At 36.8% G+C, this 20,192-nt stretch overlaps 1 protein-coding gene across 4 annotated transcripts; it reads left to right on the top strand.

Annotated features, from left to right (window-relative positions):
• Positions 1 to 6,748: 6,748 nt before the first annotated feature.
• On the top strand, positions 6,749 to 18,358 carry LOC109111185 (myelin protein P0). Of its 4 annotated transcripts, none has more exons than XM_042778604.1 (6): positions 6,749 to 6,916; positions 7,700 to 7,863; positions 10,039 to 10,252; positions 10,956 to 11,085; positions 11,716 to 11,764; positions 15,019 to 18,358. In XM_042778604.1, exons 1-6 carry the CDS (start codon positions 6,871 to 6,873, stop codon positions 15,100 to 15,102), a joined length of 687 nt encoding a protein of 228 aa, XP_042634538.1. In that variant the 5' UTR covers positions 6,749 to 6,870; the 3' UTR covers positions 15,103 to 18,358. The 4 variants fall into 4 exon arrangements, with proteins under 4 accessions (XP_042634538.1, XP_042634551.1, XP_042634557.1 ...); XM_042778617.1 differs by having other exon boundaries at positions 6,750 to 6,916; positions 16,690 to 18,358; XM_042778623.1 differs by having other exon boundaries at positions 6,750 to 6,916; positions 16,591 to 18,358.
• Positions 18,359 to 20,192: the final 1,834 nt, after the last annotated feature.

The raw sequence follows: 20,192 nt of genomic DNA, 5'->3' as shown, positions 1-20,192 counted from the left end.
TGACTGCCTAGGGTGTTTGTCACTATGGTTTTGTGAATGTTTTGTCTTTTTTTTTTTTATATTTTTTGTCTCTTTTGTGTACTTTGCATGTGATCCCTTGTTTCATGTATTCATGGTTGATTTTTACACAATTTTATCAGGTTATGGATGCCCATTAATATGCTGTTTTAAGTGTGTATCTATGCACAGATGATCATATGAGTGCATATTCATGTTGAAGTGTGTATCTTTAGCATGGTGGGTTTTCAGTGAATTGGCCAACTGTTCTATTGTCATTGACCAAAGATGGAAAATTAAATTATCCAGCTCTTTCTTTCCATCATTCGCTTTTCTACTCTCCATAACTTCTTTTCTCTTCACTATTTGCTCACTCTCTGAAATGAGTCTGGCAGGTTTTGACACTGTGCTTCTGTCAGAGTTGAGACTGTAAAGAGAATTTTAAAGTGTTGCTGTGACAGTCTAGTAATAGCAACTGTTCATAGGAGAGGCTTCGCCCATCTGTGGAAGTCTTTGAGAAAGGAATTACAATGAATTAATACAAGTTTAATAAATGTGAAATTAATACAGTATTAATAATTCAACCGTTAGTGCTTATTAAAATAGCCCATGAGCTGAATGTACTTGCTTGGTTTGGATTGCAGATAAGAACATTGATTTTAAGAGCCTCGAAGCATCCAGGCTAAATTACTCTGCTGTTCATTAGTAAGGGGTTGTGTTATAACCACATGATTTTTTAATTAACTGGAATCCAAGAACCGAACCAATCTAATTGTCCTAATATATACACAGGCTGTGCTCAGAATGGCATACTTCCTTTACTATGCAGTGTTTTTACTGAGAGAAACTGTGTTTAGTATTAATGTACTATTATATTGTTCAGTTAGCTTTTTTTTTTTTTTTTTTTTTTTTTTTTTTTTTAGTCTGTTTCAGTAATTTTGTTGTGCTTTTACTTTTTTTTTTCTGTTCAGCTTTTTTTTTTTTTTTTATTTATTGTAATGAGGTGTGTATTGTACAACAGAGCATTGTGTGTATGTGCTTCCCATAAGGCAATGTGCTTGACTTCATTTCTAATGTGAAAACGTAGATTATTTTCTTGGACTGTCAAAAGTAAAGACATTTTTACACAAAAATGTGACAATGTACATGGTAAAATTTTCTTATTTTGTACTTTATCTTTCTACTTTTAAAAAAAGTGCACACTGCAGTATGCTAGTATTCCATTCTGAGGATATCGGTGCATTGTTTGTGTTTTGTGTGGTTTCATTTTTACTAAATAAAAATAAGACTTTTTTTTTTTTTAAGGCAAGTTAAGTAATTGAGTAATTTTATTTATTTATTCTCCCTGAAGTATGCCTGTAAATTTGAGTCTTGCTCACGCATTTATACATTATGCACTATATGACTAGAAGACTTCTAAAAGGAAAATAGCCCAGCGTACGAGTCATATAGACCACATTTATGATAATTTCATCTGTCCTTTTTGAAGCTTGAAAGCTTCAGTACCCGCTCGCTGTAATTGTATGCACGAAAACGACCAGAGTCGTCTTCATTATTCCTTTTATGATCCAAAAAGAGATATACGTGTTTGGAATGACTTAAGGGTGAGTAAATAATGACCATTTTCAGTCTTGACTTGAACTCTCTTCTAGGCTGGTTTAGCTTGAGTTTGGACCAGAATATGTGAGTGCGAGCGCGCAAAGGTTTCACTGCCAGACTCCGTTTCCTCCGGGTAAATAAACCGCTCTCCACCCAGAGGACTCTGTGTGTGTCATACTAACTTATCAGCTAACACTGACTTATCAAACTAACATCAGGTTATCATACTAACACTCCCTGAAAGTGTTTTAGCTCACAAAATCCCGTTCTCTGTCCTCCTCATTGACAGGGGCCAAAGAGAAAGAATAACACCATACTGGCCCCTAATCTCTCTCTCTCTTTCCTCTCCTACTCAAGCACACGGTTCCTCAAAACAATAACTCGTCTTTGACTCCAAACAATGCTTTTGTTCTCTATTTTATGCCCCTCTGCATCTCTTCGTCTCTCTTTCCCTGCATCCCTTGTTTGGTGCTCCCTGTGACATCCCTGCCATGTGAGAACAAGAGCCGAGGGAGGAAGAAAATACAGATCACTTCTTTGTCCCGATGTGACCCAGCTGAATGTCTCCTCTGTTGCCATTAGGCGTGTGTGTGTGTGTTGCTGCCGCAGTCCATGGCTTGGGTTTGATGTCGTCAGACAGTTTTAAGTGGTCTTTTGCAGTGGATGTGTCTATTCGGTGACCTATAGGCCTAATGTCATCAGATATGATGTACACTGCATGGTTTGTCTGAGTCCTTTTCTATAGTCTTTGGCTAAACCACACTTAAATTATATAACTGCATTATATAATTGTTGGAACACAAATTATATCAAAACAAATGGCATTTTTGTAGCAATACACTTCACAAAAAGGCTTGTTAGATTTAAAAGAATAAAGCATTGTTTAATAAAGTATTGTGACACTTGTCAGTTTTAGTATCATCATTAGATACTATTGTTTTTAAGACTTTAATTCTTATATTTTCCATTTTAATTTTAAGGTTTTAATAATTTTTCATGCATTAATATACTCTGATTTCTGTATTTTCTTTGTGTGCCCTGATAGGTTAGTTTTGGTTTCCTAAAATAGAAAGCATTTGTTTCGAGGCTTTTTTAGGACAGTTTATGCATTGTGAGACTCTATCGTGTCACTCTGTTTATTGTTAGTGGATGTGTGTGATGACGTTACTGGACCGACTGTGAACATTGTCTTAAATTTTAGTGTGTCTAACAATGGCTTTTCTAACTTTTCATTGTCAAGGACCACTAAATATAATGACCCCTTTCCTAATATATAAGAATAGCTGCATATTTTTGTGTATAATGGTCCATTTATGCTGTTTGTGAAGATAATGTGAATAAAATATTACACTTAACATATTTAATATCATATATTAGTGCTAACAGCCCTGAAGGTATTTTATTTTATTTTAATTGTCACCTTTGTTGTGTCGGGCATGTTTTTGATGTTAGACAGCTTTAAGTTTTTTTTGTTTGTTTGTTGTTGCTGTGGACTGTGTATGTGTCTATTTTGGGACATTGTGATAAAAGGGTTATTATATTTAAAAATTGGCTATATTACAGTTTACGTATTAAAATATTCTCTGGTGCCATCTTATTTAATCTTATTTTATCCAGTTTGAAATCTTCTGTTAAACCACAGACAGCACGTGTATATGTATACCATTAAAACACTAACATATATACAAAGCAGTGATTTATCAGTATGGTTGACATAAAATGAACTTCCCTTCTAAGCTCCCAGCCAAATCAAATCAAAAAGGAGCTTTTGCATATTTTTACAGTTATTTGTAAAGATACTTTCAGCAGTGTATAAAGTAGATATACAATCATTTAAATTCCATTTCGCATTAGTCTACACTTCAGTGGTTTATTCTCATGTATACACTGCTGCTTTTTTGCTTCTGAGTGTCACACACATACACAGTCATCTCTTATCTTTTCTCAATTTTCTCCTTTTTGCAGGTTTTTCACCAGCCTGTCTTTCTTTCCCTGCACTCATTCTACAGCTGTCACTCAAGACTGTGTTTTCCAGTAGCTCTCATTTGGGATTCAGCTGATGGTGCATTTTGATTGGTCCTGCTGTCAAAGTCAAACCCAATGTCAACACTGTGGTCATGCTCTTTGATTTCCATTCATATGCAACAAACATGTCTAATATACTCGCATTAGCGTAAACTCGATTGAATTGCCTTGTTTATGCATTCTCATCTTTAAGTTATGTATTCTTATTTGTTTGTTTGTTTTTAGTTGTATATCCCCCAGGACTAAAAAAAAAAAAAAAAAATGCCTAAACTGGCATATTTGCTGAAATGTCTAATAAGGTTCTAAGGATCTAAGTCCCTGTAGATCTGAACTAAAAAAAAAGAAGGGGAGAAGGGACCCGTAACCTTGGAAACCAACTTGAACGTCATATTCGGCTGCTTTTGTTAGCTGATGTACTGACCAGTGTGTATTATTACATTTCTCAAGTTGAATAAACTGTCATTAGTTGCATTTATAATGTGCATATATTTATTTTTACTTTATTATCTAGCCTATTAGCTTGCTTAGCAGCAAGTGGTAAACAGTCAAACTAGTTATTCCCCTATAAACTCATATCAAAAACCACTGTACCATATTTTAGTGATACTTTGATATACAGTATACACTACTGCTGAAAGGTCTTGGCTCAGATATTTTGAAAGAAATTCTTACTTTTATTCAGCTTGGACACATTAAAATGATTAAAGTGACACTTTTAAATTGTTACAAATTCTGTTTGATTTATACTTTAAATCACACACACACACACATATATATATGTGTGTGTGTGTATGTATGTATGTATATATATGTGTGTGTGTGCGTGTGTAAATATAACAATAATATTAAACAGCACAACTAATATATATATATATATATATATATATATATATATATATATATATATATATATATATATATATATATTTACAATATAACTGTTTTACTTTCTTTCTTTTTTTAAACTTATTGAAGAAGTTTGAAATGTATGATCTGCACTGTACTGTACATTAAAAAGATTCCAGATTCTCCTTCAAAATTGTCCCTTTTATTAAACCACTATGCCAGTGTCCTCATTTCAACTCATATGTTTATATCTCCTTCTCTAATGTGTTCTATCTGTTTTAGTGCCATTTTACTGGAATAAGAGGAGTGGGTGAGAAACTGGAGGAGGAAAAGAATGCAAACCTTTGTCTACAGACACAACGATGGTGGAAGAGAAAGAAAGCAGCTCTAAATTAGGCCCACCCGCTCACCCCATGTCTTTCTGTCTGTCTCACTCTCTGTATTGTTGTGTCTGGAAGACGTCAGCAGAGGAGAGGAATCTGAAAAGAGGGAGAAATGGAAAAAGAGAAGGATGAAGAAAGAGATGTCTTTGTCTCGTCCCATAATTGTGTACTTGTGGTGAAAGGGCAGCGAGAGGAGAAACAGGGTCAAGAGGTGACTTTCTCTCTCTTGCTGTCTTTCTTTTCTCCTTGATGTGATATTGTCGTCAACATGCATTGATTTAACTTGTTTGTTGTTAATGGGATAGTTATTAAAGTGTAGCACAAGCAATGCCAAGGTCATGGATTCAGATACCAGGGATATCGTGCTTCGGATAATGTGCCTGCTAAATGCATAAATATAATTGCAAAAATGAAAATATGTAATAATTTATTCACTGTTATGTCATTCCAAATATGACTTTTTGTTTTATGTGATAAACGAAAGAAGATATTTTGAGAACTTTTTTTTTCTTTCTATAAAATGGAAGTAAATTGTAACTAAAACAACATTATGGTGAGTAAATAATTACAGAATTTAAATTTTTGGGTGAACTATACCTTTAAATATGTAAAGCCTTGCATATTAACGGGACATTTTAAAAGACAAAAATATATAAGATGTTTAAATGTTTTGATACATAAATTTTTTTTATGATTTTTTTTTTAATCATATTTGATACATCAGGCTTTTATGGCTCATATAATATAAAAGCTCATACTTAAGGAGGGAAGAAACACTGACATTTTTTCATAAATTTGCAATTTGGTGTTGTTTGCAGATGTTTTATATATATATATATATATATATATATATATATATATATATATATATATATATATATATATATATATATATATATGTATAAAAGTTATAGCCTACTAGAAACCATTTTACTTATTAAAAAAAGTATAAACTATTAATCAAATGACAGAAGGCATGTAGTAGATTGTGTTCAAAGCTTTAATCATGCTGATAATTTAGAGGTCTTAGAGATTCATATATAAAATATAATACAGTAGGCTTTATAGGGTTAAAGATGAAGTGTTGGTCCAGTTTAATATGCAAATTATGGGAGGTTGATTCCTCCAATAGTGTAAACAGCATGGCACATCAAAACATTACTCTGGCAACATTGGCTCAACCATTTGTGTTGAATTTGGGGCATGAAAACCTGCTTGGCCCGAATAATGGCAGACAGGGGAATGGTCAGGAAACCTGTTTGAAAACAATATTACATTATTTTTTGATGCTGGCGGCACATAAATTACACCCGTCACCTTTCTATCCATCGTCCTTCCTGTTACGGTGAATGTGAGTGGCAGGCAGATAGTGACCAGGTCAGGACAGGTCAGATGGAAAAGACCTGCAGCTCATTGTGGTTTCAGACCAGCGGCTTCTCAGGGTATGTTTTGTTTATAGAGCCGAATCATCAGCATAAGAGAGGAAGGATTACAGACAAACAGCACTCAACCGTGAAAGCATAAGAAGAAGGGAGGTATCAGAGTATTAAACCACAGATACACACACAGTGAATTCCAAACATAATCTTACTCACTTAGAGATTGTCTTTATTGCTGCAGTGTCTTTGTCCTTCAAATTTGAACTTTCCTTGTCAAACAGATGCTGCGATGCTTTTATTAACTGGTTGGAGAGTAAGAGAGAGGATTCATTCTCAGGTTATTGTATCACTAGTCCTTTCTAAATCGTGTTCATAGACAGTCTTTTGAAGGAGACAGAGAGAGGGAGCGAGAGAGACTATTGTGTCAGGGACGGGGCCAAAGAGAAGGCAAGAGATAATGAGGTGGTGGAGGCGGGGCTTAACTTTTGGGTGTGGTTGGGTATAAAGTCCAGGACTGAATAGTCTCATCTTGATGCCCTCTGGTCTCATTCCCTTCTTCCCTCTATCTCGTCTCCTTTCTCCATCCCTCACTCTCTCGGAACCCCTCATATACTGATCTGCGGGGAGATCGGAGGGATATCATGCTGTCTGTACTGGCACTGACGTCCGTGGTGCTCTTGGGCATAGGTAAATACGTTTCATCCATCTTGCATTTCATCATTTTGTATCAACAAAGCAAACAAACTAACTTTGAAGCTAACCAGAAAATGTGCAGAAGTCCTTCTTATTCTCATACAGCATCTGTACAGTATGAGAGAATGATTCGTTCAGACTCACCTGTGGTTTGTGCACCTGTCGCTTACCAGTTCAAAACTGGCCAGGTTTGAGAGATGCAGTAGATCAGAAAGGACTGATCACACAGTCAGAATAGAGAGGATCTTTCCTTAATTTTAACTGCTGTTTTCTGATTTAAATAGAACATTTCATTCTTTTAGTTATATAAAGGTATTTAGTTTTTTTTTTTCATTTTTTAATTTTAAATTTTTTTTTTTTTTTTTTTTTTTAAATGCGCAAAAATATCAACGGGAATAAACTGCAGTATCAATGACATTACAAAAACAAGCATTTTTTCTTGTTAATGTGCTGGGTCAAGGTTTATTTTGTATCAGCTGTCTATTAAATGATTTTGAGCTTTTGTAATACTTTTTAACGTGTACTTGAAATGCTCATTCTGTAGAATATATTAACAATACATTAATTATATTGAATTTATTTCTGTGACCATCATTTAAAAGAAATCTTAAGTGACAAATTGCTGACTTTTTTTAAGCTTCAAAGACGCTCTTGAGATGTTTTTTTATATTTTATTATTTGCATTTCACATCTCTAATATTATGGTTTTATTCATTTTTAAGATTTGTGTCTCCATGTAGGCTAATTTTCCTCACTCTGTGTGTTTGTATGCTCCAGCCTCTCAGATCACAGCTATTGTTGTGTACACAAGCTGGGAGAGACATGCGCTGGTGGGCTCAGATGTCAGACTCTCCTGCTCTTTCTTCTCTTGGCAATGGACTTCTCCAGATGTAACCTTCTCGTGGCAGTACCGTCCAGATGGGGCGAAAGAAGGCATCTCAGTGCGTAGAAACACACATGCAGACACACCTTACACCTTTTCTACTCTAATGTTATGTGTAAGAAATTATTTAAAGCAATAGTTTACCCAAAAATGTTTTTTTTTTATTAACTCAATCTGTTAACTAAACCCATATAGCGTACCATGGCATGGAACACATAAGAGATATTTGGCAGGATCTCCAGGCTTCTCTTTTCTTTACCCATTTTAACCAGATCAAAAGAGTAATATTTTTTGCATCACATAACTTTATTTGACTGGATGCCTTATTGTAGTCTATATTCTAGAATATCTGAAAAGGAAAATTTAAATGGCAGTGGTTGCTTTAGAGCAGCTACTTTAGTTTCACATGTTTTTAATAATTTACAACTACAGCATGAAGCTTCATATTATTAATGTTGTGTGATTGCATTTCCCTAAACCTGTTAAAAGGGGTTTGCACTGGTAGTGTAACTCATATCTGTATGAAAACATGCCCTCCCCTTGGGAATAATATCCATGTGTCTGTGTGGTTTGTAGAGATAATTACCATTACCAGAAACGTTAGTGTCATGGGTTATGCTACTGTGAGGAGAACTAAATAACAACACCTGGAAACAATTAGGACAGGAACGGGAAGGACCAAATAAGGGCATGGAAACACAGGGAAAACAAAACGAAAACAGGCCATAAATGTGACATCACTCCCCCCTCCTGAAAGGCACGTCCCGCGGGGGGCGGTCCTGGAGGCTGGTTGCCGTGGTGGAGCAGGTGACTCAGGAGGCCATGGTGGATCCTCCGTGACCTTTGCCGGCTCGGCCACGGGGATATGGCCCCCCTCCAAAATTTTCTTTGGGGAAATTCAGAGGGGGGGGGGGTGCTCTGGTGGAGCGGCCACTTGAGGGCCCTCTGGAGGGGATTCAGGGACTGGAACCTTCTTTGGGCTAAACACGCGGACAGGGGCCCTCACTGGGCTAAACTCGGGGGCTGGAACCCTCTCTGGGCTCAGTGGGCTAGATTCAGGGACTGGGAAGCGCTTACGGGGAGTTGGCACTGGAGGGTGCTCTGGAGGAGCAGGCACAGCAAGGCACTTTCGAGGAGCCGGGTTACGGGTGAATTGGGCGGCCGGCGGGCTTGAGAGGACCATGGCGTGGGGTTGACAACGGCTTGACTTGGGAGCGGCCAGCGGAGGGGTTCCGGATTGGGATCGGAGAATCTCCAGACACCGGATGACTGCTTCCTTCCAGTCGAGGTTGGTGGTGTCTGGGAGATCCATGGGTTGATGGTAAGTCATCCCGAGCCAGAACAGCGTCAAGAGGGTTTCCCCCTCAAGGGGGCTGGCGAGGGCGAAAGCACAAACGCCCTCGTGTAGACGATCGGGTTGGGATTCGCCTGAGCCACAGCGATGAACCTCACTCGTTCCTCCATATGAGTGGGAAGAAACGAACGGGAAAAAAACCAATAGACTATTAAAACAATAAACAAAAGACGAGAGAAGGGGCGCCGCTAACTCTCTGTCGGTCTGGAATTCTGTCATGGGTCATGCTACTGTGAGGAGCACGGAGCGAGGAGACGCAGATTAAAATGCAAACTTAAGGTCTTTAATAATGTCCAAGGAAAAAGAAAAACACACATAGCAAAGGGTGAACATGAACATTTCCAGACAAGGAAGAACAGAACGGGCTAGAACTCAAATAGGACAGATAACGAGGGGCAGACAGGTGATGAGGATAGTGGACAGTTGAAAACAATTAGGACAGGAATGGGTAAGACCAAATAAGGGCATGGAAACATAGGGAAAACAAAACAAAAACACACCATAAACGTGACAATTAGGTTCTTATGAGTGTAGTTCTTTTTACCGTGCAAGTCTTTAAGTTGGCCAACCGGCTGTATATATTTCTGGATTCTTGTTCACACAGGAAATTCCAGTAGTTCAAAATCTATTTTTGCTATGCAGTGGAACAGATTGAATCGAATAGCATGACATCATTTGATTTGTAAATTAGTTTATCAGTAAATCTGATCAAAAATTATATATCTGTAAAATCACATTTTACACTAGTTTTGCTGTGAAGATTCTCTGCTTTCTTTTTAATTGATGCATTTGATATAATCATATCATATATATAATCGTAAGTAGTTTTACATTTTATGATAAGATATAGGATGATAACAGCTTTCTATCATTATTTAGATTTTCCACTACGGAGGTGGAGCTGCCTACGTGGATAACAAAGGCCCATTCCGGGACCGTCTGGAATTTGTGGGGAACCCCAGTCGCCGTGATGGTTCTATCCTGATCAAGAACCTCGACTTCTCAGACAACGGAACCTTCACCTGCGATGCCAAGAACCCACCTGACATTGTCGGCCGCCCGTCCAGCGTTCGACTGCTGGTGTTTGAGAAGGGTAACAGATCACTATGAACATTTTTGTCTTCATCGACTAATAAAAAATGATTTTAAAAAACAAAAATGGCTTCTTTGCAGAGAAACACCTTACAAAAGATAACTATTTGGGTTCCTCATTTGCTTTCGCCTCATGCTGCAATTACTATCAAGACTGCTTTTTGCCTTTAGGCCCATCTTATTCCAGGGTGGAATACAAAATCTAGGAGACCATATGGCAGAAGATGAAAGTTTGCTGCTAATGGAAGTACAAAATAACAGTAAAGTAGAGACCCGAGTGGTTTCTTGTGTGGCTTAAATTTTTTTTCTGAGAGTACAATTTCAGTGAAAAATAGCCATTGTTGAATCCAAATGCCTCACACAGAGCCTAATTCATCAAATAAATGCTTTTTTGCACATGTGTTTTTGATTTTCCTCTTTGTGTCCCTTTTAAACAGTAAATTTAACTTCTCAGTGCAGTTTTAGTGGGATATGCCGGCTTGGTTGGGAGGAAAAAATGAGAACATTTCCAGGTGGACATTGATTGATGTTGTTTGGAGTGATTTTTCAGTAATATAGTCATGTCTGTAAAAATCCACACCACATAAAACAGGTGCATTAAGGAAAAAACATAATGCAACTAATAGATCAGTAAAACTGTACAGGAGCTCTTTAATCTGCAGTCCTCAACACTTCTCACTTTATATTCTCTATTTTTCTCTCAGTTCCAGTCCAGGCTGGTGTGGTAACAGGGGCCATTATTGGTGTAGTTTTGGGACTGCTGATCCTCATTGTGGCAATTTACTATCTGATGCGTTTCCTGGTCGCCAGACGAGTGTTCAGCTTGAGCATGAGGTCAGTCTGGGAGCATCTGCTTCCTCAAGCCCGACCTGACCCTCTGCCTGGCCTTGACACACATGCTCCTGTTCACACACATACGCTTACCACGACACAGCCCAGATCCCCACCACTCACACACTCACACAAAAACACACATGCCATGAGCAAGGCATTGACAGAACCCCCAACCAAACTGGGGATTACTAAGTCACCTATTCTTGCATAGCCGGACTAAAAGCACAACTATTTTACCAAGATCTTCACACTTAGACAGGAAGAGTGACATTTGAGTAACCAGCCACTGTTTTGTTTTGTTTTCATGTGCCTGTCCATTATAGTTATAGTTTGTCCATAAATATTAAGTATCAATGTACAGTAACTCAATATACTCTTCTACTTGTAAAATACAAACTTTTTCAAATCTAGTTAATAGTTCTTCTTTAGTGCTTTTAAAGTGCTTGTTGGATCAACCTTGAACAACTGTTCAACAATTTCTATTAAAAAAAGTACCCTTACTCTCTTGTGAATAGTTTGAGGGTGGTCCATCTGAGGCTGAGACTATAGGACAATTACATAACAAGTTGAGTCCTCGTTCAACCAGATGGCCACAATGTTCATGCATTTTTTGTATTTTTGTCCCCCTAGTAAACATGGCAAGAAAGGCAAAGGAAAAGAAGGATCACAGCAAAAACAGGCAAGTGCTCACCTGCATCCACCTTAAATATGCACATAAACACACACAAGCACATATTCACATACACACATGCTTGCTCATTTCTTTAAAGACCTCCTGTCCTCCAGTGGTCTCCCCCTCTTTTGTCTGTGGTTAGTTTTGACCAAGGTCTTTTTTAAAATAAGTCAAGTCAGTAAATTTCCACACATTACCAGTCAAAAGTTTTTAATATTTAAGATTTTTTTGTTTTGAAAGTCTCTTATGCTCACCAAGGAGGAATTTATTTGATCAAAAATACAGTAAAAATTGTAATATTGTTAAATATTTTTACACTTTAAAATAACTATTTTCTATTGTTCTAATATATTTTAAAATAGAATTTATTCCTGTGATGCAAACCTGAATTTTCAGCATCATTACTCCAGTTTTCAGTATCACATGATCATTCAGAAATCATTCTTATATGCAGATTTGGTGCTCAAGAAATATTTCTTATTATTATCAGTGTTGAAAATAGTTGTTCTGCTTAATCTTTTGGAAACTGTGATACATTATTTGAAAGTTTGAGGTAAGTAAGATTATTATTTTTTAAATTAACTAATACTTTTATTTAGCAAAGGCACATTAAATTGATCAAAAGTGACAGTAAAGACATTTACAATGTTATAAGATCTATTTCAAATAAGTGCTGTTCTTTTTAACTTTCTATTTATCAAATAATCCTGAGGGGAAAAAATATTCCACAAAAAATATTAAGCAGCAAAAGCTGTTTCCAGTGATAATAAGAACCACTATTAATAATGTATGCACCAGAAATAACTGAGCACTATTTCTTGATATTATTTTTTTTTCTGAAGGTTAATGTGTTAGTGTGGTTTGTGGTAATTGCTGCTGAAAATTCAGCTTTGCCATCACAGGAATAAAATTTCATTTAAAAACATACTTTAAAAAAATTCAAATAAATGCAGCCTTGGTGAGCCTAAGATTTTTTTTTCTTTCAAAAACATAAAAAAAAATCTTAATTATTCCAAACATTTGAGATTATTTTACTTCCTTTTATGTAAAGCACTTTGAATTACCATTGTGTATGAAAAGTGCTATATATATAAACTTGCCTTGCCTTGCCTATATTAGGCTTAAATAAGGCTACCAGATAAAAAAAATATATATAATTATACTTTTTTAGTAATAATAAATATAATAAATTAAACTGTAATATTAAAAAATGTAAAATAAAATAGTAATAAATAAATATAAAAAATAAATATAATAAACATAATGATACAAAAAAGCACTAAAGAAATGTCAGGTTCATGAAAGTCAAAACTCCAATTAAAGCTACATCTACCTCAGTGTTTGTGCTCCTGTCTGCATGCCAGTTTATGAAGCCTCATTCGCAATGCATGTAAACATACTTGTAATACAGTACATGTCTAGACCAGAGTAGCTGTGCCTCATCAAAAATAGAAGCAGGGGAGATTTGGGATATAGCACTGGTGCCAAAACTAAATTTTTTGAAAGATACAAGCAACAAGTTTGTTTTTGCCACATACAGTATACTGCAATTGTATGCAACAAGTAATGTGGAGAGTTATATACATTAGGCTACAGTGTAACAATCCTTTAAAGGTTAAACCAGTGCAGAAAATGAAAACTGATTTGTGGTCCAGATTTAAGAATACACTATATCACTCTGGCCTCTTCCCTATGGTCCTGTGTGTGGACTTAGGGAGCAGCACATCAGTGCCATTGAGCTGGCAGTCAAATGGAGCTCATACATCTTTTTCTGTGCTAACGTGCCATTCATTTACATACCAATTTACTCTTCTTTCTCTGTCTCTTTGGGTTTCTCTGGCTCTTCTGTGCACTTTTCCATGCCATTATCCTTCCATTACTTCCTCCATATCACTGATTTTTCTCCTCTAGCTGTCTCGTCCCCTCCCTTCCTGCTGTCCTCTGTTCTCTCCACAGGTGAACAGTAAAATGCTGTCATTCTGAATCATGTATCTGCTTTAATCATATATTTTATCACGTACAATCAAGCCACTGCCTTCCTTGTACTCATCTCATCTCTTACAGGATCAAACTAGCAGATTTCCAGTCTTGTGTTGTTTATGTTCTTTCTTCTTTCTTTCTGTCATCGGTTTCAGTATACACTCCTCTATCTGTGCTCCTCTGTGTGCGTCTCCTGTCAGCTTCACTCTTTCTCTTTCACTTCTTTATTTTCTTTGGTTCTGTCAGTAAACCCAGTCTACCCTCCAATATCCAGTGAACTGAATTGCAGACTAAGATCTCAGGACTTTAAAATCCCATAGCAGAAACTTGCTGCATAGTTTTACTTGAGTATTTAGATTACAAAAGATAAGATAAGTAACAGTAACAGATACATATTTCTATATTTAACATCACAAAAAACGTACACGAATATTTTGGGGGTAAAAACAAGTTAAAATCTGTGATATTTCAATTTAACTTGTATTTATGCCAAAACATTCCTTTAAAGGTGAAGTGCTGAATTTCTGCACTACTAGTAGTGTCAGATGGAACTGTAAAAACAATGATGCTATTATTGCTAAAGTACTGGCGTTATTTTTGACAGTCTCTTTCCAAAACCCACCTACCACCTTTTATGCTTTTGACAAATCGGACATCCTGCCATAAACTCATAATGTAATGTCTCTCTTTTCAAAAAGCCTACTTAATGTAAAACTGGGTTAAAGTAAAGTATTTTATTTGGAAAATGTATTCACTTCACCTTTAATTGAGATACATAGTGCAGCACCATTTCAGGTTTCTGACAGAACTGAAGTGAACCTTCTTTATGAAAAAAAAAAACAAAAGATAATCAAACATGTTTCAGCATCCCAAGGGGTCAAAGGTCAGCTGTATAAATATTCTTTTATCTAGGTGCTGTGATGTCACGCTATCACTCCCTAACTGGCCACTTCCTGTTTTGTCCTCCCTTTCCAGAAACCGAAAGTTCCCCTGGTGTTCATCTCCTTCTAACCACTCGTTTAGCATTTCACTCTCTTTTTCTTCTTCTTCTCTTCTGTAATGAAACTACCTCCCTTATTCTGGTTCCTCATATCCGTTAAACTCATCTGACCATTCCCACCTAACCCACAAGCCCTTCTTTTTTCTTCACCCCTCTCTCTTTTACCTTCTTGCTTTCTTTCTATTCCTCTCTCTCTCTCTCTCTCTCTCTGTCTCTCTCTCTCTCTTTCCTCCCGTAGTGACTCACTCCTTCCCTCTCCACACTCCGTCTCTCTTTCCAGGTTTTGGCTGTGACGGATCCGGTCAAGCTGAAGGCGGCAGCATCAGAGAAGAAGAAACAGGAGTCTCGCAGGGAGAAGAAATAGGGATTGTGGAGCAGAGAGCTAGAGCTCCTGAGCGGGGCCTCCTCCACCCAGACCCAAGCCCAGGAAGAGGCAGCGGGGATGGGCAGGCAGGACAGGGTTCTTATGACCATTGAGCTAGAGCTCACTAAACAGGAGAGAGAGGGAGGGCAAACTAAAACGAGTCCCGCCGCGTTCTTTTCTAAACTCACGCGCAAAATCACTCTCAAGTGAAAGAGACGGGTATGAAAAGAGGGGGTGGTGGAGATTTTTGGAGGCGAGGAGTGAAAGATGAATCTTTAAAAACAGGAGGACAGGAGAGGGGTGAAGTTTGTCTCATTTTACTTCCAATTAAATAAAATGTGTGGTTCAAAAAATAAATAAATAAATACTGTGTCCAATCTAGGTGCGGCACGATAAATCTACAAACTACAAGCAACAAATGCAATCTCTATGAATTTTGTTGCAGCTGTTATTGTAATATATATATAATATATATTATAATTAGATATAAATTGTGTTGCTTTGGTTTTGTCTTTATGTTCAGCTTTATGTTCAGGTTTCTATTCTAAATTTTTCTATTTTAATATATATTTAAATTAGAAATTATATAATCAGCTTAACAATTTGAGTGAAAATATGATTAAAAAATGAATTAAAAAATTTATATGAATTTTAGAGTCTGTTGTATTTGATTTATGCTTCTTTTGCTTTAATAACAGCAGCATTCGAGCTGCTTGAACTACTTGATAATCGTGTTTTCCAGCATGATTTGAGATGATCCAAACAGCATCTTGAGCTAAAGTGGAAGTAAGAACATTTTACTGTATAAAGGAATTCACGTGTACAATGTTTCTTTTTTTATTAAACAACAAATAGTACAGCATTTTAAGTCCTTATTTAAAGTCCTAAATCCTAAAACCTTCTGGGATTTCTCCAGGTTTAAATGAGATCAAATCCCATATTTTCAGAGTGGACTTTTGAACCCCACTCTAGTTGTATATTGTACATCTGTTCTGTGAAAATGCGCTCAGTTTTTGTTTTCAGGGAGGTCAGACAAATTACTTGTCGCCTGAAAGTTGTCGTGTTGCACCTGGTTAGGACACAGTATTTTTTTTTTATAAAAAATAAAAATAAAAAATCACACATTCACAACAAAACCCAGAGCTGAGGGGCTGTCCATTACATGCACACTGACAGTTTGTGAGAGCTGTAATCATGGCAGAATGGTGAAGATTTCCTCTTGTTAAGTGACAGAAAGCTCTGCCATCTCTCTCTCTCTCTCTCGCTTTCTCTCTCTGCACACACATGCAATCTTATACAAGAACACAATCTGAGCTGCACACTTTTCACACTTTGTACTCTTGTTAAAAAATGATTTCGGAAACTTTATATTAACTGTCTTTTTTTCTCATTCCCTCCCTCTCTTTCTATTTTTCTCTGTTTTACTGCCTGTCGCTCTGTTTTTGTCTGTCTTTGGTCTTCCTATTCTCTAATCTCTCTTCCTTATAGCATTTCTGACACCTTTTTGTCTTTTTTTCTACTTTTGCATTTATACTTTCACCATTCTTGTCATCTGATATACTGGTGCTATTACATCACTTCCTGTAGGCTGGCCCCCTAAAGTAGCCTTCCTCTCCATCCTTCTTTTACTGAGAGCTAAGATTTTTTAGACATGGAATCACACACACACACACACACACACACACACACACACACACACCTCCTCACATTTAAAATTTCATTACAGTCACATAAAATTTGTTCATATTTCATCCAACACACACTAACACTCATGGCGTCATCTCATGTGTCCCATCAAGCAATTTTAAGTGCTATCCCAATAGGTTTGTGACAGAAATTCAAATTTGACTTAGAGTTGTAACGTGTTTTTGCTCTGACTGCAGTGACTGAAATACCCAAAATGACGTCGATACTGTTGGCAGAGACACTCAAACACACGCTGTGAGAGTTACTTGATACTCTAAGTCAAATTCTCACGTCTGTTCACATAAGCTGTTGTCTGACAAACAGCTGGGTATTTTAACACTCACTTGTAACTGGAGAACTATCTGTCTCTCTTCTGTCCAGTATTTAAACAACTGTCCAATGAGAGCCGGCTCCTATGGTTGCACTTTTTCCCTGACCATCTCCACACATGTCATTAGTTAGGCCCATCGCTACATCCCGAGTTTAACTTCATATCTCTCTAATCCTCCTCTAAATGTCATGAATGCTCATCCACCACCACCTCTTATCATTCCCTGTTTGTACTCGTAAGAAAACCCCAGTGCTCTCTCCTGCCCCCCGCTGCCCACAGGAGAAAACGTTTTCATTCGGCCGTATTGTCGCAAAGACAACAATGCAAAAAATTTAAGTTCATTTAGCTAGCTCTCTGCTGACTACGATAGATGCATGTTTTTCATGCCTTTGCATGTGTATATTTTTAGTCTGATGATGTGTCTGTAACCTGTCAACATGTTTGGGGAACAAAACAACAGTGCAGCAACATTCGTCACGTCATCGTTAGTAATGACAAGCTGTGCAGCAGCACCCTGGGACTGTTTGTGTGTTGGATGCAGAAATGTAATAGAGTGTAATGATGTTTAATAATATTTCTGCACTTTCATTTGACTGACATGGCAGAATTCATGTGGTTGTTTCTTCAGTGCTTCTACAGTGTTTACCATCAGGGTGTTGGTGTGCTGAGGCTGCGGGAAGTGATGCAATGAGGGCAGAAAAGATTTTGGAAGTTTTTGAGAGAGAAATAAATTATGAAATACTGAGATTGTACTGAACTCATATTCAGGTGAAAAGTCAAGCCAAAGTACAATAAACATCTCAGTCTCACAGGATATTATGTTTTTCAGTTCAAGTCTTCATGTCTATGCATGTCTTCCCCAAACCAGAGAGGGGCTCTCATTGGGAATGCCAGAAAAAGCTATAGAATTGTGAGGGCTTGTGGGAAATATGTTTGTTAGCCTACAGACAGATGCTTTTTATGCATCTCAGAGTAAATGTCGAGCAGCCACATGGTACCTGCCATTAAACTGTGTTTAAATATTGGGCAATTCCCATGTTGTATGTATTTTGCACCTGTATTGGTACAGGTCTAGGTAACCATTCTTTCTTCAAAATCCATTAAAAAGTCTAATTATTTTTTACTTTTATTTTATCTTTAACCTAGCTAACTTTGGTTTTCTGTAAAATGTCCTGTAAAAAGAAAAATCTCAAGTTGAAATAATTTCAGAAAAATGTCAATAAAAAAAATCTGATCCCTTGTGTGTTTTTGTGTGCACTGAAAGAATGACCTGAATCAGGGATGCAGATGAGTGAATAACCATGTGAATAAGTATATAGTTTAGATGTAGCAAATGATACATGTCGAGCGACTCTTGTTGCTATGGTTACTACCTCTGGTGAACGCTGCTTCTGTTTGCTAGCGCGTAAATTAAGAATACTGTATATGATCTAACGTTTATGGATAGTAAAATGTTTGAAAATGCAGTTGAAAGATTTCTTATTTGCTTTAGAGTTAAAACAGGCACATTTCATGATTATGCTGCAAAAGAGGTTGTCAAACGTTAAAAAATAAGGCACTTTGTCTGTCAACAAATTGTCAGTAGGCCTAAAAGGATGTGCTTAACCTTATGAAATTGTTTATAAAAGAGGTTTATTCTCTATAATTACATTTTCTATAAACATTAAACCCCATTTTACTTTTTAAAACCCTTATTTGTTATTTTTTCAAGTAATGAACTTACAAAAACGTCAAAACGTCAAAATAAATGTCAACAGTTCAAGACTCAGTCAGTAAACTATTTTTCAGTACATAATAATATGCTATAACCAGAGCACACAGACTGCCTCTGCTAAGTTTAGACTATTTTGATCTATATACCATTAAACTGAAAAGAAAAAGAATAGAAAAAAATGAAAAGAGTGAAATATGTCCTCCATAAAGACAATGAATAGTGTAGCGTGTGAAGTTCTTGTGATTTATCACTGATTTTTACGTCAGCTGAGTATTGCTGCCGGGCACAGTGGGGTCAGGAGAGCAGCTGCTCTCTTCGGTCCAGTTCTTAATGGATCTGGCAGAGATGTTGATTGCAGAGTTGTAGTTCCCACATCCTCAAGGCTTGATTTGGATGGTAAAGAAATCCTCAAGCTACATCATCACCAACAGATCTCGGTGATGGACAGTGTTGGGGAGTAACTAATTACATAATCAGTTACAGTTACTGAGAAAAAAATGTGTAATTAAATTACTGTTATATAAATGTTAACGATAATGAAGGGGGTTACATCTGAATTTTTTCACACACACACACACACACACACACACACACACACACACACACTCACTCACTCACTCACTCACACATTAACATATAGATTTAATTAATTTCTTTCATAAATTGCTGTGACTGCTCTAGAATTTGAGACACCGATATCTCAGGAGTTTGTTACAGAGAAAAGACACATGCTTATTCAATAACTGTTTTATTTCCTGTTTGGGTTTATGTTTAAGCTTTATTTTTTTTAAGTATTTTTTTTTCTCCCAAGGCATTGTTAGATTCCAATGTTTTCACAGGCCAACTTAATTTTATTTTGTAAATATAAACAAATGTTGATGGTCCCTTTGGTCTTTGGGACTGAGAACTGGATGTCCATTTTTCTCAGAAACCAGTTGAAATGTGGACTCATCTGACCACAGCGCACATTTCCATTGACTTTTTGACTATCTGAGATAAGCTCGGGCCCAGAGATCATCATTACTGCATAGAATTGATGTATAGTTTTCTCCTTGTGTAACAGAGATTTAAGTTGCATTTATTGATGCAGCAACAGACTGTGTTAAGTGACAGGGTTTTTCTGAAGTACTCTTGAGCCCATGTGGCTATATTTAACACCGCAGCATGATGGCTCACACACATTCAACTGAGATTTCCTGTCTTGCCCTACACAGACTGAGATTTCTCTGGATTCCCTGAATCTTTCCACAATATTATGTTGGTGAAAGATCTAAATTATTTGTGATTTTGCATTGGGAAATGTGATTTTCTTATATGCTTGACACTTCTCTCATGAAATTTGGGACAAAGTGATGAACC

This window comes from Cyprinus carpio, chromosome A2 (assembly GCF_018340385.1).
Source record: "Cyprinus carpio isolate SPL01 chromosome A2, ASM1834038v1, whole genome shotgun sequence".
Taxonomy (NCBI): Eukaryota; Metazoa; Chordata; class Actinopteri; order Cypriniformes; family Cyprinidae; genus Cyprinus; species Cyprinus carpio.
This window is presented reverse-complemented; position numbering and strand designations above follow the sequence as displayed.